The 25,266-nt window shown below is 32.7% G+C and overlaps 2 protein-coding genes across 2 annotated transcripts; both read right to left on the bottom strand.

Moving 5' to 3' along the window:
* Positions 1–11,327: 11,327 nt before the first annotated feature.
* LOC131601425 (NADPH-dependent aldo-keto reductase, chloroplastic-like) lies at positions 11,328–14,540 on the bottom strand. The gene is made up of 7 exons (XM_058873233.1): positions 14,366–14,540; positions 13,392–13,442; positions 13,177–13,253; positions 12,977–13,064; positions 12,251–12,526; positions 11,926–12,168; positions 11,328–11,767 (listed from the first exon to the last, which is right to left on the bottom strand). Exons 1-7 carry the CDS (start codon positions 14,483–14,485, stop codon positions 11,681–11,683), a joined length of 942 nt encoding a protein of 313 aa, XP_058729216.1. The 5' UTR covers positions 14,486–14,540; the 3' UTR covers positions 11,328–11,680.
* Positions 14,541–15,582: 1,042 nt separating this feature from the next.
* LOC131601426 (NADPH-dependent aldo-keto reductase, chloroplastic-like) lies at positions 15,583–18,961 on the bottom strand. The gene is made up of 7 exons (XM_058873234.1): positions 18,804–18,961; positions 18,647–18,697; positions 17,600–17,676; positions 17,432–17,519; positions 16,684–16,959; positions 16,174–16,416; positions 15,583–16,054 (listed from the first exon to the last, which is right to left on the bottom strand). The coding sequence occupies exons 1-7, from the start codon at positions 18,921–18,923 to the stop codon at positions 15,968–15,970; spliced, it is 942 nt and encodes a 313-aa protein (XP_058729217.1). The 5' UTR covers positions 18,924–18,961; the 3' UTR covers positions 15,583–15,967.
* Between the last annotated feature and the right edge of the window lie 6,305 nt (positions 18,962–25,266).

Raw genomic sequence — 25,266 nt, 5'->3', positions numbered from 1 at the left:
TTGATAAGTTCCAATTTGTAGTGCTTTTGAATATATAGTTTTGTGGCACTTATCGTGTTTTTGTGTAAATTTCGTTGAATAATCTCCCGTTTTGTGAGTAAATACGTTTAGTTTTTTTATACTCGTGCTTTGATTCATTTGTGTATCTTTTGATACTTTTCTATTTATTTTGTAGGTATTGATGCGTATTTGGAGTATGAGCGATAAAGTGTCGAAGACACAACTTCAAACGCACAATTTTGAGCAACAGAACCAACTCATCAACGAATAAGACTCACAATCAAAGAATAAAAAATCATCAATTTGGTTGATATTTTGTTATTGTTATATAGAAAATTGAATAAGCTTTCCAACGCTTCGAACCGGATGCAAATGAGAGTTACGGTTCTCAAATTATGGTTAAAACAATGATGTTGATACTGGTGTCGTTCGCCCGGCGAATGACAGGCTCGCCCGGCGAATCTGGCAAGACAGAAATATGTTTTAAGGGCCAAAAATACATTTGTTAGGTTATGGTTTTTGGGTATTTGTTCCCAACTCCATCAACCTTCATTATTCGGTAGAGGGAGACTTAGAAACATCAAATGGTGATGCATCTTGATGATCGGAGGTCGAATTTCTTATCGATTGGTGTTGACAAACCAAGAAATGTTTGGTTTCTCTTCTTCTCTTCTCTTTGTATTCTTCATTTTTTGGGTATGTTTGTATATTTACTTTGAACATATGTATATGTATTGATCATGGTGTTGTATAATATATGCTTTACAAATCAATTTTGTGCTTTCCTTGATCTTTTTGCATTTATGTTTGGATTTGTGTTGTTGTTGAGATAGACCTCACAAATCTTGATTAGGGAAGGAAATCTATTAGTTTCTAGATTCTAGATATATATTTAGAGCTAATAATCATGTGGGTATCGAAGCTTAATGCTTCCGTGTTGTTTGAGTCGGTTGAGAGATCATCGACAAGAGTAATATGGTTGTTCTCTCAGCTCAGTATTGAAGCTTATTGTATGTTGAGTGCGACTTATCGATATGTTTAAGTTTGTTTTGAGTATTATAAATTCATGCTTGATAGTTTCTCCTCTCCAAATAATGTATTCTTTCTTGTTCATATGTTTAATTTCCACAGTTACTTTTTACCAATTCAATCCAAACTTATAACTGCGGACACCGTTGAATGACAAATCAGTATCACCAATCTTTGTGGACACGATAAATTCCCGGATAAATACTTCCAAAACTTTTGTTGTTTGTAACTTCACCTCTTTTACCTTATCTGCACCTCCAAAAGACTTTTCAAGAATCTCTCAAGCTTCTTTTGAAGATTCTATCCCTTCTTTCACAAGATCCCAAAGATCTTAACAACCGAACACAACCTTCATCTTCTTGCACCAATTCTCATAGTTATCTCCTTTCTGAATTGGAAAAGTTACTGGAAAATGTCCATTCGTATGATTCATTGTCATCGCCATTCTTTTTTCTTGAATCGGTTAACTGGAGCTCTAGATACCAGATGTTGGAAATCCACCAATATCTATGAAGAATTTCTATCAATCTTGATGAACAAGATTGTTACTACCACACAATAACAATAACAAAATAGGAAAGAAAGACAATGATTTTCTGCAGAGTTTTTCTCTGCCAACAAACGGTGAAAAACTTCTTATTACTTACAACTGCAAATTCTGTGAATACAACTTCATTACTAAAATAGGGGTTAATCCCTCTATTTATATATTTAGGTTAGATTGCTCTCTAAGGCAAAAGCCCAAAACTATAAAAACGCAAAATACCTATTTTGGAACTAAATCAAATTAGTGTGTAACTAAATCAGTTCTAACTAAATCGAAATCTAGTTCGACTTTCATATTATTCGGCACTATAAATTAGAATTTAATAACCTTAACCTTTAAATTTTCTATAAACATTATTTAAACAATGTTATATTTCCTTTATGTTTATTTTTTTAATTTTGATTCGGTTAAAATAGGGAAAGTTTTTTTTTATTTGAAAAATTGAATGAAACAAAAAAAAAAATCTATATATAAGAGGAGTTTGAAAATTTTAAATATATAAAAGTCAGGATTCACTAACACGAAATATTAAAATTTACTATGACACCAAATTATATTCTTTTATTTTATATTTTTAAATTCAAAGGCATACATTGATTCAATTAAATACGAATTTGATATAATTAGTAATACAATTTAATTTCTTTTCAATATCAAATAAATTTATTTTATAATAAGAAATTTTTTTAAAACACTCTCTTTCATTATTTTTCAAAAATTTGATAATTTTAAATTTATTTATAAAAAAATAGTCATATTTATATTATGAATGAAAGTGTTTTCTATTTAATCATCATATTTATAATATTAAAATGCTTTACTTTTCCAAAAACATGCATCACATCCAATCCCAACGATGCATGAAGCTACTTAGGCTCTGTTTGTTTGGTAAAAATAGCAGTTGACTGATAAATTAGCTGATAGTTGATAGTTTATGACTGGTGGCTGATAATTGATAGCTTATAGCTAATGATTCTCGACTTATAAGTGATAAGCTAATTGAAGTGTTTGGTAAAATTAGCGGTTAAACTAGTTGATTAATTAAAATGACATAAAAGTCATTTAATATGTAATTATTTTATTTTAAATTAAAATAAATTATAGAGGGTAAAAGTGAATTTTAGATAAAATAATAAGGATAAAAATGGAAGAAAAAATGATAAGGTATAAGCTATAAGCTATAACGCTATTTGAAATAGCGTCTAGAAAATAAATTATAAGCTAGTAAAATAAGTTATAAGCTCGTGATGAAAAAACCGTTACCAAACAATTTTTTTATTAATATATAAACTTATAAATTATAAGTTATAAGCTATAAGTTAAAAAAGCACATGCCAAAAAGAGCCTTAAGCTTAGGGACATGTTAAAAAAATATTGCATTCAAATGTCGCTACTATCAATTGAATTAGGGACATGATCAAATGATATCAAGGTGACAAATTTAGTAACATGACATCTCGGATAATTCTTCATCATATGTTTGTATACTAAAATTCACCGTTGGATTGAAATTTATTATCATATAGATCATGTCTATAAAATTTAATATCAATTGAAAATCATCTGACACACACACACACACACACACACACACACACACACACACACACACACACACACACACACACACACACACACACACACACACACACACACACACACACACACACACACACACACACACACACACACACACACACACACACACACACACACACACACACACACACACACACACACACACACACACACACACACACACACACACACACACACACACACACACACACACACACACACACACACACACACACACACACACACACACACACACACACACACACACACACACACACACACACACACACACACACACACACACACACACACACACACACACACACACACACACACACACACACACACACACACACACACACACACACACACACACACACACACACACACACACACACACACACACACACACACACACACACACACACACACACACACACACACACACACACACACACACACACACACACACACACACACACACACACACACACACACACACACACACACACAGAAATTTTTTTGTTGTTTATACTGAATCATAAGTTTTGTAGTTTTAAGCTTATGATTTTTTTTTATATGAGAGGAGATCAAATTATATAATTAAGGTACAATATCCTTTTTATTTGGGTAATAAATAAATTTTATTTTATCAAATCATAATATTTTACTTTTATAAAATAAAATAGTCTTCTCACACTTTTTCTAGCAACTCAAGTAATATTTCATATGTTTATTAAAAACTGTGATACTAAATATTATTTTAAAAAATCATATTTCTAAATAACAATAAACAGTTCTCCTTTTTTTTTTTAAATTTCTCTTTTTTAAATTGAATTGTATTCTATTCACTTAAACCAGGGCCGGCCCTGTGGGTGTGCAACAAGTGTCACGCACAGGGCCTCAAATGTTTTGGGGCCTCACAATTACATTTGGGCTTAAGAAAAAATATATCATGTATATATTAAATATATTATACTTCGCTAAACTAACAAAAAAGTGATATGCTCCATCGGTAGAGTATGTGTTACCATTAAGTTTTGTAAGGGTAATGCCATTGGTTCGATTCTATTGAATTGAAATATGCTTTTTAATTTTCTTAGTTGAACAACAAAGCCAAAGGTGACCCAATCTTCTATTTTAAGGATTTTATTATTCTGTTTTAACATTTTAGATTTTAAAATATCACTAAAATCATGTTATTTTAAACAGAATTTTATAAAAAAAAAATTGAGTTATATTGTTATAAAAATAATGTGATTTTGATTATTTTAAAATTTTATTGATAAAATTTTCAATAAATAGATGTCAAAATTATTCTTTTTAATTTATAAAAGATAATTGAAAATAATTTTTATTTTTTTTTAAAGTTTCATCCATACACTTTTAATTTTAGTTTAACTTTTTAAAAAAAAATTTAGGTAATGACCTTTTAACAAGATGTTATTATTAAATATGTTATGATATTTTATTTGACTATTCTATTATTTTTATAGAAAAAATATGTTATTTTTTAAAATATATATTATTTATTTTGCTTTTATATATATATATATATATATATATATATATATATATATATATATATATATATATATATATATATATATATATATACATATATATATACATACATATAGGGACGGAGCCAGAATTATTAATCAGTGGGAAAAAATATATCCATATATTTATAGCATAAAATTTTAACATGTTTTTTAAGTTTTATTGAGTTTTTATTATAATTTTTTTTATGTGTATTGATATTAATGGAAAAATTGAACCTTCTAAAATTTGGAATTTGTGTCGTAGAGTTTACTATTTCTGTACTGGGTCGGTCCTAGTCCAAAGGAATGACTATAAAACAATTTAGAAACCAAAAGTAATTATATAATAAAATTGGGTATAAGAAAAAATTGTAAGCTAAATATTTATAAAGTGATATTAGATAATATATAATATATGGTCAGGCCCGGCCTTGTGCCTGTGCAACCAGTGCCACAGCACAGGGCCCCACATGTATAAGGGGCCTCAAAATAAATATGCAGTATGAAGCATAATATATTGTTGCAGTTAACCTAAATAAAATAATGCACTTGGAATAATGACTATTGTTTTGGAATAATGACTATTGTTTTGAGACGTTCAAAATGGTGTCAATTTATTATTTGTTTCAAATGTTTAATTTTAGTATTAAAAAACGCTTTAACGATTTGCACACGTTAGAAAACTATTCCAATTCTTTAATGCAGTATTTTATCCATTGAAAATATATAAAAAAAGCATTTAATATATATTTAATTTATTTAATTTTGTAAATCATTCTTTTTAGGGAAAGATTATATATTATTTTATATACGGATACCATCAATTCCGCTTATTTTATTTTTAGTTAAATTATTATAATTAAATAATAATAATAATAATAATAAATTAAATTGTTAAAGGTTAATAAGTGAGATGTGACAAATTATTAAATTATTTTAAAAAAATATGTTTAAAGATGAATAATAAGATATCGCGAATTTGAACAGACACTTGTTGATGTCTCTATATTGCTATCAATTGAGTTGGCTTAATTTTCTATTATATCATTTACTAATAAAAGTTTAAAATATTGTATTTAAAAAGAAATTTTAGTATATTTATTATATTTTTTTTAATTAGCAATGTATTGTAAAAATTTGAACAGGGCCTCCAATTTGTTTGGGCCGGCCCTGTATATTGTATATAATAGTATAATATGACATTATGTTAGATAGTAAAAAATTGATTACATATCTTATGGAGTACAATCTTAAAATGTTACATAATTGAAAAACCACAACTAACTAAAAACATTTGTATATTTAATGAAACAAACCAACTCACATAAAAATGGCATAAGTGGGGTAATAGGAGGTGTATAGAAAGTTTAAAAGTCAGTGGGGGCATGAGCCCACACTTTATTCTAAGTAGCTCCGTCCCTAATATATATTATTTATATAAAAAAAATTCATAATTAGAACAGGGCCTCTCAAATGTTCGGGTCGGCCCTGCTTAAAACAAATACTCAAACTGATACATTTTTATATTGATTACTAAATAATACAAAATGTGGATTAAAAAAATTAAATAATGTAATATCTCGTATACGATTAGACTCTTTTTATCAGAGGTTAAGTTAAGTAGCAGAGGTTAATCTCCTAGTTGATCGGGGTTAAAGAAATTAATTCATGAATTGGTCATAAGTGGCAACCATTAGTATTTGGATCAAGTGGTAAGGACAAATTGATAATGTGATCGAGAGTGGCACTTTGAAAAAGTTATGAGTTAGTAAAGGGCGAAATGGTCATTTTCTAACTAGGGCCACTAAAAGAAAAACAAGTTTACTAACTTGTTCTCTTTATTTTGTCTCTCACGTGTGAATTCTCGTGTTATGGGTAAAGACTAATAAGAAAAACAATGGATGAAGAAGGAAGAAGTTGAGGTGGAGACAAGGCTGTGATCAAGAGGAAGATGAGGGAATTGGTCATAAAATAAAATATATAAAAAAGGACGTTGAATGCAAGTAAATTGATTGAATAAATAAAAATGGTGTTTCATATGTACATTTTTCAGAAACTCTTTTCTCAAAATGCTTACATACTTTGAGTTATTTGAGTACGATACAATATTGAACACACAAAATCTAATCGCTAAGACCCATATTTATACTATTTTGACAGTAACAGTCCTTTCTCCAAAAAATGACACGCTCTGGTCTGCATGTACTTCGTCTTCCATAAGACTCCACGCATCCCTTTAGAGAACAGGTAAGACCAAATTACAGTTATCAGTTTTATTTCGAATTTGTCATTGTCAAACTTTTGCTTGAGTTGTTTCCAAAAATCTTCTAAGTCCTGGTGAAATGTCCTTTCGCCAGCAAGACGAATCTTCTCAACCAATTCAGTCGAAGAATAAAACTTGACCTCCTTTGTCGAAATTATGTTATCACTTCAAATATTTCCCTAAGTTTCCTCAATTATTGTAAATTCTGAACAGTTGTGGTCCTTGTGACCACATATTTTCATTCTGGTGGGACATGGCCCTGTTTTATGTAATCTCATACAATCATGGTCCTCGTGGCCGCTTTTTATTGTATCAATTCGACCTTTGTGGTCGCGTATTTTTTTTACATTTTTCTACATATTTGTGTCTGATTGGATTGCATGATTGTACGCCCGTCTGTTAGGGGCATTTATGTTGCATATTTCACTAAGTGTTTTTGTGTTACTCGTTAGGGATGCCCGTTGTTTATGGTTGTTTGCAAAATGATTTATGTGGTGCTTTGGGGTTTTCTCGATAGTTATAGTAGTTTGACGATGTAAGGGAAACAGTCAGACGCTTGGGGTAGTTTTTCGGGCAAAGGGAAGAGCTCAGGACCTGTTTGTGACCTGAGTTCCTCGACGTGAACGACCCATCACGACATGGGGGTTCTGCCAGCGTGGTGCGACGACGACGAAGCTTGGTTGAGTGTCCCCCGTCAGGCTGAGGATTTTCTTGTAATATGAGTGAGATCTTGCCTTTTTTTTTAGGTTGTAATGTTGTGCTTGAACCAAGGCACGCATACGTGGTCAGATAATACTCGGATGGTTGTTTGACCGAGCATGTTGATAGTTTGTGGCCTTAATTATCGTATTGTTTCAGCTTTTCGGCATTCTAAGGTCGAGCAAGTTCTTCCCCGTCAAGATGTTCGAGGTAGCAGGCCACGCTTTCCATTTTTGATCGGACACGGCGTGGGCCTTCCCAGTTCGCCGCGAGTTTTCCTTCGCGGGAGTCTTTGTGATTCCTTTTCAGACAAGGCTTATGTTGCTTTCCCGAACATTGTGCTCGCTAGGGACCTGACTCACTTCCACGAATGTGAATTTTGTTATCTTTTCTTTTACCAGGGCCAAGTATTCAGAGAGGTTATCGTTTTTGACCAGGTATTCTCCTCGGACCTGGATGACGACGAGCTAAGGGTCAGTGCAGTTTCGACCTCCTCAACTCCTAGGTCTTCGGCCAACCGTAGGCCCGTGAGAAGGGCTTCGTATTCCTCCTGATTATGAGATGTCGAAAAAGATAAGGTGAGAAAGACTTCGACCAAGATACCTTCCCCATTCTCTAGGATGATGCTCGTGCCGCTCATAGTGGAGCTGGAGGACCCGTCCATGAAGATGGTCCATTTACGTGCCTCTTGGGTCGAGGACGTAGGTGAGGTCATCTCGGTCACGAAGTTAGCTAGCACTTAGACTTTAAGGGCTTTCCTGCTCTCGTATTTGATGTTGAACTATGAGAGCTCCAACGACCATATGAGCATGCCATCGGCCATGTCTGGTTATCCCAATAATTGTTTTACGGGTTGGTCTGTACGTAATATGATGGTGTGGGCGAGTAAGTAGTGCCTTAGTCTCCTTGTTGCGTTGATGAGGGCCAGGGCTACTTTTTTGATGGTCGCTTTCATTTATATATAAGGGTTTTCGAGCATTTTTTATCTTGCTGGAAAGCCTTATAGATCCTCTTTGACCCAAACATGTCGTTATTTATCATAACTGGCATATCATGGACTTTGCGGTACTTTAGCTTAAGGCGGAATGAGGATGCTATTGCATCAAAGGTTGTTGTGAGGGGTTTGTCTAAGATGCAGTTGTAAAAGCTTATGTAAGGGACTACTAGAAATTGAGAATCAATTGTCCTTGTATCTCGCCCTTTTCCTAAGGTGACTATCATCTCAATGTACCCCAAGGATGGGTTAATGTGTCATTGAAAGCTTGTAGGTAGGTCTGTTCATAGGACCACAACTTATCCTTTTTCAACCCTATTTTCTTAAAAATATTCGAGTACAAGATGTCATAAGAGCTGTTGTCGTCAATAAGTACTTAGGATATGTTAAAATTAGTGATTGTGTTCGTTATCACTAAAAGGAAGGTATATTTTGGGGTCTCTCCTATTTTATCATTGTCACAGAATCTGGGGATTTTTCTATCCAACCCTTTGGTCGAAGTGTTTTTGTCCTTCTTGGTGACAGTCATCGATCGATGATCTTCCTCATGAATGTCCTTTTAAAAGGATTCCTCATGGCCAGGGGAAGGAGTATGGTGTCATCGACAGTGGCGATGATTTGGTGATCTTGGAACTTCTCTTTGCAGAATCATTGCTCTAACCAAGATCTCTTCTGGAATGGCGGCTTGATTTTTTTTATAGTCGGTTTCTTGCTTTGTGGTGTTCTTCTAGTTAACATGTTGTAGACTCTCTTCAATTTTGAATAGACTTTCTGCTATGACCTGTAAGTTTTGTTATTGCAGTATGATGTATTCAATGTTCGAAAAATTGTTCGCTCCCTACACACCGAGGTTGGCCTATAACAGCTGGAAGTTGGGAAACATTTCTTGTCCAAGCATCACATGCATTAGTAAAGGTTTGAACTAAGGCTCGTCTCAGTGAAATTTTTGTGCGGATTTGGGGAATTGAATAGGCTAGAATATTCTCTAGCCTGATTTAGGTTGAACATGATCTTACCGCGAAGGAACACACAGAGATGTTACTAGAACTCGATCTTCTTCTCTTTAAGAAATATGTGGTAGATCTTTGGCAGCTTTAGCAGTGGGGACAATGACTTGTAGTTGAACGATAGGGTTAGAGGCTTCTAATGCCACCTTATCTGATGGAAAGGAAGTAGGAGCTTGAGGAAAGTGATCGGGAACCAGGATTTGTACTTTGAATGGAGGAGGAGATTTAGATTTTGAGTTGATAGGAAATTAGATTTTGATTCCTACATATGACACTAATGTTCTGTTATAGAAACAGAAATGATTGGTAAACAAGAGGGAAAATCTTACTGTGGTAGTCCTGAACTTCCAATACAGTTAAGAGAGGATTGGCCTCAAAGGTTATCACTTCAACATTCAAGTCACTAAAAGAGTAAAAAGTAATGTATGAATGAGAATTGATTTAAATACCTATAAAGTGGTGTGTTTCCCTCTTAAATAAGAGAAGCGCTTGGCAACTAAAAGCATGGAATGAGACGTGGATCGCTGTCAACCATTAGATTCGTAGGAACGACCAACAGAGCTTCTTAATGCGAAATCGTCTACTCAAAAGGAAAAGAAGGTCTTTTACTTTATCATTGGGTATTTGTCCTTGGATCTTGTGGACGGCCATAACACTTGCAACATAGGCATTGCCTATAAGTAGTGGCTACATCCTAGTCCGCTTCAAGGCTAAGTCAGACTTTTTTTTTATAAATCTATTTAGTTTGAAAGGTATTATTCATGTTTAAAAAAGATATTTTATGCACATAACATATTTGTAAGTTTATAGTTTATAACTTATAACTTATAAGCTCATATGCCGTTAAAAGACCTGTTTGGTAATAGTATTTCTATTACGAAGTTATAATTTATTTTACTAGCTTAAAACTTATGTTTCAGACGCTATTACAAATAGCACTTTAACTTATAATTTATCATTTTTTATCACAATGCTATTACAAATTGCACTTTAACTTATAATTTATCATTTTTTATCATAATTTGTTTTAAATGCAACGAAATATCATTATGTCATTTTACATTTATGAGCTACTTGAACTGTTAATTTTATCAAACACTTCAATTAATTTATCAGTTATCACTCATCGTTCATCAATTATAAGCAATCTATCATCAGTCATTAGCCATAATCTATTAATTAACTTATCAATCAACAGCTATTTTTGCCCAAAAGAGTCTATTCCTAGGATAACCTAAAAAAAATAAGCATCTGATATATTTTACTATTACTTATCATTATTATAGACTATTAATTTACACTCAAAATTCAGATGTATATTAATAACAACTTCCATCTGATTAAGTTTTCCATTTACACTATCAATTAAATAATATATGTGAAGATGGAGAAGTTGATTTTGACATTGATCAGATTTTGAAGTATAGAAGTGAGAACTAACATAATGGTTAAATTCAAAAATCTTAAAGTTGAAACTTTAAAAGCCAAATGTATGACTTATATTGGTTTTAGATTAATGCATGAGAGAAATGATATTTTTGAAGAAGGTGAACAACTTCGAGTTCTTCTTGGACAAGTACATGACATTTTACATTTGTAGTGTTTCAATTTTCTATGTACCTATCACCAATGAATACATTAAACATAATTATAAAAAAATATAAGATGCAGAAAACCAAATGAAATATCATATTCTATTAGCACCTGATCTGAGAAATGAACCCTTATGTTATTATCAATAGTGTCCTTTGAAGCATTAACACAAAAACAAATACCGAATACAACATTAACAGATTAAATATAACCACGTATGGTGATGTCGTGTCGGCGACACCAACATATGTCAGATACCATATACGTCTTTAATCTGAATTGTCGTAACTACATAGAAAATAACAGTTCTTGGAACATAAAAGCATCTGGCTTTAATCTTTATCATGGAAGCAGCGAATCATTGAAGGGTCTGCTTTTATCGTGGAAGCAGCGTATTATTCTTCGTATCAATGTTGCATATATTGCTCATACTTCACCGTCCCAGAGTTCTTCAACAGTCTTATAGGCACCATAGGTCTCATTGACAAAAAACGTACCCTTAATCAGCTTATCCTGCACATGTAAGTTCCTTGTGTTAGTTTCGATTACACTGCATTTTTCCGCGGTATCATGGTTTCTTTTGCAACCTCTACGACAACCACAACTTAAAACCATCTCAACCATTGATAAGTAAAACAATAAAGGCTAGATTAAACTAACTAACAACTTGCCTGCTTAATTTCAGAGAACTTGGATATCAGGTCTTCAGGAATAGACCAGTCGATCACGTCTAAATTTTCCTTGATTCTAGCTTCATTTGTGCTCTTAGGTAGAACACTGTGTCCAGCTTGAAGACCCCATCGAAGGGCAACTTGTCCCGGTGTCTTCCCTAATTTCTCTGCAACCTCTTTGACAATTGGATTCTGCAGAATGTCACTTTTGAGTACTCCTGGTGAGCCTAGAGGAGAATATCCCTGAAAAAATAATTATCACATCGATAATGTATTTGAATGAATATAAACTCTTTTAAGTGAATTACATATGTGCTGTACTTACAGATACATGAATTCCTTTTGATGCACAAAACACATGCAACTTTGACTGCTGCCATCCAGGGTGCAATTCCACCTGATTAGCAGCGGGAGGCACTCTTGCTATGTCCAGTAGAGCTTGAAGTTTCTTTGTAGAGAAGTTGCTTACTCCAATAGCTTTAGCCTTGCCAGAGTCGTATAGCGCCTCCATTGCTTTCCATGTGCTTGGTATGTCAGGATGATCAAGATTTTCAGGCTTAAAATCACTTGCTCCCCTTTTCATGCTCACTGGCCAGTGGATCTACAAATCAAAATGCACCAGTCATAATTCAGTTTTGGCACGCCAATACACATAATAATCACAGAAAATGAACCAATTGATTGCAATACATATGTCGGTGTCAGATACTGGACACGTCTTCCATCAAAAGTGTTGGTGGTACACAGCTATTACGCATTCGTGAAATACTATTTAACTCTGTAGCACCGACTCTTAAAATTGGAAGTTTTGGTGTCCGACACATTTTAGTATCCGACACTGACATATCAATTGCATTCAATCACTTCTATTTCTTCAAATCATTATTCATGTTTACATATTAGTGTTGGTACCGTGTCTGTGCTTCACAATCAGTGCCACATTGGAAACAAAAAGTGTTTAAAACCTTCAAATCCCCAATGTCAGATGGTGTCAATTTAACTTGATTAGTATTCATCAAACTATCAACATAAGCAGAAAATTCATGGTTACCAAATAGAGGTCAAGGTAATCAAGTTGCAAATCCGTTAAAGTTTTTTCCAATGCTTTTGGCACATCTTCCGGATGATGATCTGAACACCTGAAAACAGTAAACAAAGCAGAGGATTCTTGTTAATAAACACAACCTATAATATAACTAACATTTTTTCGTAACATCCACAAGAAAAAAAACAGAAAACAATTAACCATACCATAGTTTTGAGGTGATCCATAACTCCTCGCGCTTAACAACACCATCCTCAAAGAGCTTTTTCAATGCAGAACCAATCTATAAAAAGTTCACATCTTAATACTATGATAGAATAAAACTATAAAAGTATGTAAGTTAAATGAAAACAATTAAAAATTTGTCAAAAATTTTAAAAAAAAAAAAAAAAAACCCCTAAAGTAAAACAAAAACTGTTACCTCAGCTTGATTCTTGTATGCTTGAGCACAATCAATATGCCTATATCCAACCTGACCAAAAACAAACACATCTACAAGGTTAGTTCATTACCATAAAACCTATGAATAGTCTAAACTATTTAGAGTGCTATTCATATTATCGATACAAAAATTGATTTTGAATGGCCTAGTTACATAAAACTGATGCTGCATAACAGTGGACTAAAGCAAAGTAATTTAAATTTAAATACACTAATAGAACCAAAAGCTACAAACAATGCTCCTAGCCATCGTTTTAAATTGCAGTCCACAACTGCAATTGGACTGCAATATTGCTGACGTTACAACTTACAACCTCCGCAACCGCATCGGACCATAATTGCGGTGTGAATTAAACTATACATCCGACCGTCATTATAAAAAATCAGACAATTTCGCCCATGGTTCTTCAAGTATTTTCATCAAAACTCAATTTACTTCATATGTAATGAAGAATCTTAACATTAACTGTTTTTTAACATTATATTTCAAACACCTCCCAGTTAAAAAAAAGTGTGTCACTATGTGTTTGAAACCGACACAACACTTATAATCACGTTTAATTTATTCATTTTTTTAAAATTATTACTGACGTCGTGTCAGTGTTGGTGTATGTGCTTCATAGGCAGGTACGCATCGCAACAACTGCAATCGCATCAGCCGCACCGGCAGTCACATCCGCAACCACAATCGCAATTTAAAACCATAAAACCATGCTTCCAGACATATATAAATCAATTTTTAAAACTTGTATATTTGGATTTGTGTTGACTTTTTAGATACACATATTATATGTCATCCTAATTTTGATAAAAGCTGAGCTTCAACAAAATTACCCTAATTTCATTTCTTCAAATTCATCATGAATCCAAACATCTACTAATTCAAGAATAACAACAAATTCAAACTATGGTTAAACCTATGAATAATGACATTAATTGAAAGAAAAATGAAACCTGAATAGCAGTGGTGATAGCTTTAGCTACAACACCAGGTTCAGCTTGCCAAGTTCCCAATCCAACAGAGGGAATTTTGGCACCAGTGTTCAACTGAAAAAACTTGATAGCGGTGGCCATTTTGATCTTTGGATCTTTGTTATTCGGTTACAGTTTTGATGATATTTATAGCAAAAAAACAAAAGGAGCAATGAATGCATGAATGTGAAGAGCGAGAAAATGGGAAAGGGATCGGACGGTTGGGAATTGGCTGAATTGGATCTGAGATGGATTTGGACGGTGAGATATTTGTTTATTTGGATAGTGAAAGGGAGATGATACATGCGCATACGTCATAGAGTTTTCGAAAATGATACTATGTTGTTAATGCACGAGGAGAATTGTCGTTTTCTACAAAAAGATTTTAGGATCAAATAGTTGGGAATTTCTTTTCACACTATGTTATTTTTTCTCAATTCTCTGACCAAATGTAAAAAATGTCTCATATTTTTGGAAACACATCTTTAAGTGCATAATTTTTTCATTTTATCTAAATTAAATTCGAAGATATATATGTGAAAGTATATTTTAGAGATATATATCTGAAATATAGTTTAATACTAAACAAACATCATAATTATGATAGTATGACCAAATTTAAAACCAAACCAACACTAACACCAATTTGACATTAAATTAAAACACTCAACATTATATAGATGGTTTCTGGAACTTGTTATATATGGATATCTCAGTCCTCATCTTGCTTGATATCCAGGGTTTATGGAACTTGGTTATGGCACCAGAATTTTGGTAATCTCAACCTCAAGAGCATGAAGAAGATCATATATGAAGAAGCCAACGAGGGTTTACTAAAGCTGAAAATTGGAGAAGGCAAAATATATGGAGATGCCAGATAGGTAAACAAACAAGATGTTCCACAGGAAGCTCCAGCATCTAGCCAGCTCAAAATTTCTTGAGTTACTTTATATGGACCTCACGGGGCCTATGCAAGTGGAAATTCTTGGTTGGAAGACATATGTATTTGTGTGTGTGGATGATTTTTCAAGATACACATTCATTAGTGAAAAATATGACACCTTTGATATTTTCAAAGAGCTATACCTTTGTATTCAAAAAGAAAAAGGAAGTGAAGTTGTTAAGATAAGAAGTGACCATGACGAGGAATTTGAGATTTCCAAGTTCTCTACTAATTGATCAGATGCAAAAAGCCAAATGAAATATCTGAAAATCCTGAAAAATAAACTCTTGTATTATTATCAATAATGCCCTTCGAATCATTAACACAAAAATAAATACTAAATAAAACATTAACAAGTAGACACTAGTTGTAACTTATAAAATATAAGAGATTAAATATATCCACATATGGTGATGTTGTGTCGCTGTTGTCACCGACATATGTCAGACACCATATATGTCTTTAATCTAAATTTTTGTCATTATTACATAGAAAATAACAGTTCACAGAACATAAAAGAACACAAATAATTATAACATCAAATGACTTTCATATTTATTATGGATGCAGTAAATCATTGAAGTATCTGATTTGGTTATGGTAGTAGTGTATTCTTCATTCATCTCAATGTTGCACATTGCTCATACTTCACCATCCCAGAGTTCTTCAACAGTCTTATAGGCACCATAGGTCTCATCAACAAAAGCGGTGCCCTTAATTAGCTTATCCTGCAGGTGTAAGTTTCTTGTGTTTATTTAGAAAATGATAATAAAGTATTCACAATCAGAGTTCTAAGCCTCAATTATGGCCGTAACATAAAGCTAGATTGAACTACGTAACAACTTGCCTGCTTAATTTCAGAAAACTTGGATATCAAGTCTTCTGGAATAAACAAATCGACCACGTCCAAATTTTCCTTGATTCTAGCCTCATTAGTGCTCTTAGGTAGGACACTATGTCCTGCTTGTAGACCCCATCGAAGAGCAACTTGTCCTGGTGTCTTCCCTAATTTTTCTGCAACCTCTTTGACCACTGGTTTTTGCAGAATGTCGCCTTTAAGTGCTCCTGGTGAGCCTAAAGGAGAATATCCCTGAAAAGATAATTATCACATAGATAGTCATAACTTACAACTATAAAAAAGAATACAAAAATGGTTTTATAAGGTACCGAAACTGACAAGGCCATACCGATAATAATTTGGAAAAAAATAAATAAATTAAACATAATCACAACTGTCAGAGGCGTGTCCGTGTGTCGGTGTCTGACACGGACACTTCTTTTTTTAGAGGTTTCGGTGATACATAGATTTGAATGAATATAAACTCTTATAACTTAATTACATATGTCTTGTACTTACAGATAGATGAATTCCTTTTGATGCACAAAAGGCATGCAACTTTGGTTGCTGCCATCCAGGGTGCAATTCCACCTGATTAACAGCCGGAGGCACTTTTGCTATGTCCAATAGAGCTTGAAGTTTCTTTGTAGAGAAGTTGCTCACTCCAATAGCTTTAGCCTTGCCCGAGTCATATAGCGCCTCCATTGCTTTCCATGTGCTTGGTATGTCAGGATGACCAAGATTTTCAGGCTTAAATTCACTTGTTCCCCTTTTCAGGCTCACTGGCCAGTGAATCTACCGAATAAAATCAAATTCATAAAATAACAAAATGCATCAATCATAATTCTGCTTTGGCACGTCAATACGGATAAATAATCATACAAAATGAACTAATGGATTGTAATACATGTGCTGGTGTCAGATACTAGACACATGTTTTATGAAAAGCATTGGTGCTACGGAGCTATCAAGCATTTGTGAAATAGTATTTAACTTCGTAGCATATACACTTAAAATTGAAAGATTGTTTGGTATCTGACACATTTTAGTATATATCCGTCACACACATATCAATTACATTCAATCACTTTTATTTCTTCAAAATACTACTCGCGACTACATATCATTGTTGGTATCATGTTTGTGCTTCATAATCGATGTCACATTATGTTTAAAACCTTCAAACTCCCAATGCCAGATGGTGTCAATTTAATGTGATTAGACTATTCATCAAAATATCAACATATGCAGAGAAGTTAATGCTTACCAGATAGAGGTCAAGGTAATCAAGTTGCAATTCCTTTAAAGTTTTTTCCAATGCTTTTGGCACATCTTCTGGATGATGATCTGGAGATCTGAAAACAATAAACAAATGAAAGGATGTATAATAAACACAAACTAAAACTTTTAACAAATATAAATTAATAAATCATACCGTAGCTTTGAGGTGATCCATAACTCCTCGCGCTTAACAACACCATCCTCAAAGAGCTTTTTCAGTACAGAACCAATCTATAAAAAGTTCACATCTTAATTAACACCATAATGGAGTAAAAGCATGCAGACGGTGCCGGCCCAAGCTATAGGCAAGATAGGCAATTGCCTAAGGCCTCACACTTGCTTTTACTAATCATACCATATGTAGCATAAATGATATCCTATAAGTATATTTGTTCCTTTTCAATACAATAGCCATTCTTTCCAATACAATAGCAATAGCAATATATAGCATATCATATGACTTTTAATATATATATATTACTTCTCTTAAATTCAATTTTATTGTAACTTAAACTATACTTTCTATTAAAAAGATAACATAGAATATGAGTAAAAATATATATAATATAGAAAAACAAAAATCGGTGCCATTTAGTTTTTGCTTTTATTTTGTAATATTTTTTTACTATTTACTCATTTATCGTTAAGAGTATATTATTAATTTTATAAAAAATAATGTAACAATTAATATTTTTAATTATATACAAATATTTAATTATTCTAAAGTTTCATATTATGCATAATGTAAAATTAATAATTTTTTTAAATATTGTGTTTGCTAAATTTCTTTTAATTGAAGTTAATAAAATTTTATTTCAATATCAACAATTTCACAAACTCACAATGAAAATTAAATTAATTAGTTTTATTATTAATTGAAAAAAAAATGTATTAAACAAAATTGAAAATAATAATTTAATAAACAATTTTTTTATAAAGTAAAATTTTATCAAAAATATAATTATAAAAACTAATAAAAACTTTATTTTAAAATTCGCCTTAGGCCTCAAAATATGTTAGGCCGGCCCTGCATGCAGATTAAATAAAAACAATTAAAAATTCCGTCAAAAATAAAAACTCATCTTAAAACTTATGATAGAGTAATAGCAAGCAAACACGCAGTTTATTGTTCGTTTATCTGTTATTTCTGTATCATCTTAATTATATATGAAAATCAAATCTTAAAACCAAAACTGCTTACCTCAGCTTGATTCTTATAAGCTTCAGCACAATCAATATGCCTATATCCAACCTGAATAAAAACAAACACATCCACAAGGTTAGTTAACTACATATAAAACCTATGAAGAGTCTAAACTATTTAGTGTGAATGATGATAATGATTGAAAAAGTAATACCTGAATGGCAGTGGTGATAGCTTTAGCTACAACACCAGGTTCAGCTTGCCAAGTTCCCAATCCAACAGAGGGAATTTTAGCACCAGTGTTCAACTGAAAATATTTGATGGATGTGGCCATTTTGTTCTTCTATGGATCTTTGTTATTTTTCGGTTACCGTTTTGTTGCTATTTATAGCAAAAAAAACAAAAGGAACAATGGTTGCATGAATGTGAATTGGATGAGAGATGATTTGGACGGTGAGATGTTGGTCTATTTAGGAAGAGTCATGAGATGTTGGGAATTTGGAAAGTGAGAGGAGATGATGATATATGCACATACGGCATTATGTCTTTGAAAATGAAATGTTGTTAATGCACGAGAGTTGTCGTTTTCCACAAAGATTTTATGATCAAATCATAAATAAACTACCAATTAAATAAGACAAAATTTATTTTATTAACTTATAATTGTGATCAAGGGAAATAATAAATTTAAAAAGTAAAATTTTGATTGTGATATAAAAAACGGAAAAAGTATATAAATTTCATTTCTACAAGCATGTGAAAATATTTTCCAACTACATTCTACTTCTTTTAGTGTATAAAGATGCGAGAAAAATAAATTAAAATTAGAAAATTTTAATTTATTGAAGTATGACGAAATTAATTTTTATACAATAAAATATTATTTTTTGTATTTCTATAAAATAAATGGAATGAGATGAAATGAAATGGATTTTGTTATGCATCACTTGATTTTATTATATATATTTGATCCAAAAATTTTTAAATGAGATAGTAAGAGATTTTTTCTCTTAATTCGAAGTTTTGGATTCAAACTTGGTGCAAAATAAATAATAAGGTTAAATTTTTTGAGTGAAAATTTTAACGTTTATCGTGATTCTCTTTAATTTGAGAAATTAATCTCAACATTTATGCAAAAAAATACTTAATTTCAATTGAAAAAATAGACATTTGATTTATATTTAAAATCAATTATTCAATAAAATTATCTAATAAAAAAATTGTTTATATTTGATACGATACATATAAAAAAGTAGTAAGTCATTTGTGTTGAAGTAACTCATGATAGAGATGAGTGATTATATTAATGGCATAGAACATCTGTTTGCATTAATTTTGAGTTATTGACTATTGAATACCGACAATTTAATTCATGAAGACATAATTCATCCCATAAGTAATTCATGCAATACCCAAGAGCACTTAAATAAAATGAGGTCTCTCACAGTTTAACTAGAAGTTATGGGTTCGAATTTAACCCTGAGCACGCATCATTGTTAAATTTTTTAGGAAGAGTTTGCCGTCTATTATGATTCTATAAAATTCGAGGAATTAATCTCTGCATTACGCACAGAGGTTATCTGGTTTATGCAGACAAAAAAATTCATGCAATTCATTTGTCATCTATATTTAGAAACAATCAAATACCACATTTGTTAGTTTATATAGAGTGATATACAATACTTTACAAGCTAGTTTTGTATGAGATTGTAAGAAATCTTTTTCCTCTTAACTTGAGGTTTTGGATTCAAACTCGGTCTTGGGTACACAACATGTTAAATTCTCTTGAAAGAAAGCTTTGATGCACTAATCTTCTCCGACTAGAGGAATTAGTCTATGCTTGCATGCAAAAGATATATTATTTATACTGAAAAAGTATACATTTGGTCTATATTTGAAATCAAATTCATTAATTATTCAATAAATTCATTTACTAAAAAAATATTTTTATTTAAAACTATATATATATATATATATATATATATATATATATATATATATATATATATATATATATATATATATATATATATATATATATATATATATATAAAAAAGTAGTAAGTCATTTGTATTGAAGTAACTCATACATAACATATATATTTATTAAAGTTTTCCACGCACCTTGTGATTTGCAATGTTGTATAGGCAACATGTGTAGCAAGAAGTTTTGTTAAGTTGTAAGACGTTTTGTCTCTAAGTGAGCAAGATACTTTAGTTAAAAGCATTATGCTCAGCATAATGTCCTACATTGTGTGAAACACCCTATCTCACTCAGAATTGCTTCATGAACAATTTGGTTGTAGTAATTTTCGCGCATTTGATAATTTGTTTCCTTTTATGTACAGTCAAAGATTTCATTGTTTTTGTGCATTTTTTGTTTAAGGAAAGATTTAATCTGAATAAGTTTTAGCAAGATTGAATTTGTTATGTTCAAGAGATTTATATTTATTCAAGATTTCATCAATCAAGATTTGTGATCAACATTATTGAAGATTAATCCCTTGTACTTTTGGAGGTTCACACTTATACTTGTCAAAAAGTACAGGTGTGCATGGTATCCCTACAAGGGAGAGGGATACTCAGAGGTCTTAGTTGGTTTATAACAATGTATAATTGTTAGGGCTTGTCCACGGTGACGATAAGCTTTGTATGGTGGTGTTTATAGTAGATGGGTCTACCCCGAGCCTCAATCGCCAATTATTAGGAGCTGGTGAGGAAACTTGTGCATCAGTTTGCCGCTAACCGCCACAAGAAGATGTCCACAAACAACCTATTCAATATACGATAGGGTCCATCAGAGTCGCTAAGGGACTATTTCGCCTAATTTAATGAAGCCATCATCGGATTCATTACTCAAAACCAAGAAAAGTTTATGTGGGCGTTCCCAAATAGGCTCAAGGTGAGATACTTCAATGAGTCTCTCTCCCAAAAACCAGTGCTCTCACTAGCAAAGGTGGTCACCAGAGCATAGTGTTACATAAAAAGCAAAGAGAGCAACTCCGAAAACAAGTCACAAGACGTTAATGAGCGTGTTCCCCGCACTTAAGGCTTGCACCATCAAAGATAATATCGAATTCAAGAGAGTAGACAAGACGACATAAAGTTTCACGCCTTTAAACACTTACCGAGAGCATATCTGTCGCGAGGTTTTCCACCTACACAACATCCCTACACCCCAGCGCCGAAGGCATATGTAATGGGTCGAGAACTTGGTAGATGGTGCAAATTCCACGGGGTCAAAGGACACCACATAGAGGATTGTTAACAACTAAAGAAAGAGATCGAGAGGCTGATCCAAGAAAGACACCTCAAAATAATATGTGAAAGGAATTCCTTGCAAGGATCAAACAAATTTAGCTCTCGCGAGCAAGATGACGCAGGAAGTCCTATGCCTAACAAGGCAAAAGAGATGTCCCAAGGTAAGGGAATCAAATTCAGTGCCACACACTCAATACCATTGTAGGAGGATTTGTTGAAGGTGGGGAAAATAGCTACGCCTGTAGAAGGTACACTTGTCAAATTATGAATATAGAAGACCTCCCAATATTGAAGGCTAAGGTGAGGTAAAGGCACTAGAAGCCACATTTCATTCTCTTAGAAGAATGCAACCGACATCCACCCTTACAATGATGATCACATGGTGATCACCGTTAAATGTGACGAATGAGAGATCAAATGAGTTCTTGTGGACCAAGGAAGTTCTGCAAATATTATGTACAAGGATGTGTTTGAAATACTCCATCTCGACCCAGAGGATCTAAAGCCTTTCAAGGAATCACTAGTTAGATTCTTTGGGGAAACTTGTGCAGGTGAACGGATATATCACATTGAATACCACCTTTGAAGAACAAGAATAAGTCAAAGTAATAAAGGTCTGGTATTTAGTTATTTATGCACCCTCCTCTTACAAAATGATCATAGGGCAATCAACTTAAAAGTAGTTGGGTGTCGCGTTGTACATTTTGTATTTTTGCATGACGGGCGGGTAGGATTTGTTCAAGGAGACCAAGAAATTTCTAAAAGGTGCTACATGGAGAGCCTTAAGCTGAAAAGAGTACGCCCTCTAGTAGTGAATGCTAGGAAAGTAGGCTCAGGAATAAAGCCTAAAGGAGACGTTTACAAAGGCGTAAAGGCCCCCTGCATACAATGAAGAAATTGAAATTTGAAGCCTCAGAATGAGTGCTATGTGATGTTACACCCTGAATTTAATTATATTTAGTTGTATTTTATTTTAATTATTAAGTGCCTTATATGCTTTTAATTATAGAATTGGTGAACATACATATATTATGTGTTATTAGTGGGTGTTGGTGGGAGTATGGATAATGTAAACATTATTTAGATTTTAGTTGATTTGAAATAAATTAAAATAAGAGAATAATATTATAATAAATAGAATAAAATAAAATGGTGATATTTTGTGGGAAAATAAGATGTAAGTAGAAAAATAAAAGAAATAATAAAGTTTGTGAAAATTTGATTTATTAGAATAAATATTAAGATAAATAGAAAATAAATGGAGTTAGTAGAATAGAGATTAATTATTTAATTTAATAATTAGATAATCAGTCTATTTTAAGTAATAGAAAATAATGAGAATTATTATTAAATAAAAGAAAATTAGAGTTAGTAAGAGGAGTAAGAGTATTATGAAGAATATAAGGATAAGTTGGGGGTAAAAAAGGGAAGAGCCTACTTAGAAGTAATTAGGTTTTTCAATAAAAGATGAGATTTTGAGAACTCGAGAGTGTCAGTACGTATTTTTGAGAGTTGGAGCAAAAGAGTCAAATAGGGAGAACAAGGGCATGAGATTGAGGAAGAACTATAGGAATCAAAGGTGTTTTTGCTAGAAATTAGGTGAGTGGGGGAGAAAGGGCATTAATTATGTGTGTATTGCATGATTCAATATAGAAGAGAGGCCCTTACTCTCCTTAGAGTTATGTCCTTATGATGATTGAATGATGATTTTTGTGTTTTCTTATAAATCTATAATTGTATAATGAATTGTGTTGAAATTGGATGTTTTAGGGTATCAATATGATTGACTAATTCATGATAAAATAGATGGATTTGAGTTAATTGGTGAATAATTGATATGTTAGTTATGATAGAATGTGAATTTTTTGAATTTTGATAAATGAAATTGTGACTAGTTTGGGGTATGGAAGGTAGAAAATGAACGTGATGAAAATTGGAAATTTTAAATTTTAGAGTCAATGCAATCGATTGCACTCCCAGTGCAATCGATTGAATGCAGTATAAGTGCAGTTTTTATGTTTTTGTGCTTTTCATGTTTCTGTATGCTTGATTATCTCTTCCGCCGTGTTAATTTTTTGATGATTGCTTGTAAATTAATCGAATCAAGCGATTTTATGATGTTAGGGTTTTTTGAAACGTGCTCTTGATTCTGTGGATTTTATGTTGTTGTTTGTTTGTTTAGAGCTTGGATTCATGTTTAGGACGTGCTTTTAGGTAGGTTTTATGTTTGAGTTTTTTGGATTTGGTTGAGTGTTTGATAAATTCTGGGTTTTGGCTTGAGATAGTTCATTATGTTCAAGTTTAGAAGGGGTATTTGATTAAAAAAATATGAAACAAAATTTTTTTGTGTGTTTCGACGAGAGTGAGGGATTAGAGAAGTGAGAGATTTTTTTTCAAAATGAAAGGGATCCATGTGATCCCTTGTTTTATACACATGATCACCCTTTCTTGATTGCCATGTAGAGTCCTTCGTGGCCTTTGATTTAGCTTACTTTTGATTGACTCGAGGACTCCTGTCCAAGAGTCCCCACTGTACCACGATGTGCCCTTGATCCTCCACCCTTTAATTTGGTTGACTCATGTAGTATGCAAATGAGGTGGCTACACTCGGAGTCAATAGTCAACTTTTTAAAACTCTCTGACTTAGTCAGTTGGGTCTCCACTGACTTGGGCCTCCTTTGAGCTCAGACGTGTAACACCCTTCTAAACCCCTGCGACAATTAATTAAATAAATTAGAGTAATATGCACAAGGGTGTCACAATTCATAATAAAATAAACATCGTCGGTCATATGTCACGCATTCACTGAAGAAACATCTTAACATAACTCATAAACAAATATCTCATGCTTACACAGCGGAATAAATCACCAAACCAGCATCACATCATCAATGCCTTATTCGTCAAAATAAATTAAACAAAACAGAGTTATTATCATAAACTCAAAACAAAATGTTCCCCAGTGTTACATCTATCAGAGCATGACACCTGACGCTAATCTAAACGAAGACTTATGAGCTAATCCTCACCAAGTCGGAAACCGCTACCTGAATCTGAAAATAACAACATGTAAGGGTGAGTCTCATCGCAATTAACAAATATTATTGCATCATAAATAATAACATGTCATAGTCATATCATTCACCCAATTGCATCATATTCAGACAGTTTCAACGAAATACACACATCTAGCACATCATCAAATCATAACACTGAAACGCATTCAATCATGTTATGAAAATCATGCATATGTAATGAGTGACACTATGCATGTGGTACCAAACATCATCAATGGGAGTAACCCACCGACCGATCCAACATCATCAAGATACGGCCCTGCCACCACAGATTCCACACAATGGGAATCATGCCCTTCACTGATCCAACACATCATCATGGATACAGCCTCAACAAAT

The sequence above is a fragment of the Vicia villosa genome, linkage group LG5 (genome assembly GCF_029867415.1).
Source record: "Vicia villosa cultivar HV-30 ecotype Madison, WI linkage group LG5, Vvil1.0, whole genome shotgun sequence".
In the NCBI taxonomy this organism is placed as follows: Eukaryota; Viridiplantae; Streptophyta; class Magnoliopsida; order Fabales; family Fabaceae; genus Vicia; species Vicia villosa.
Note: the sequence above shows the minus strand (reverse complement) of the source record. Positions and strands in the feature narration are given on the sequence as shown.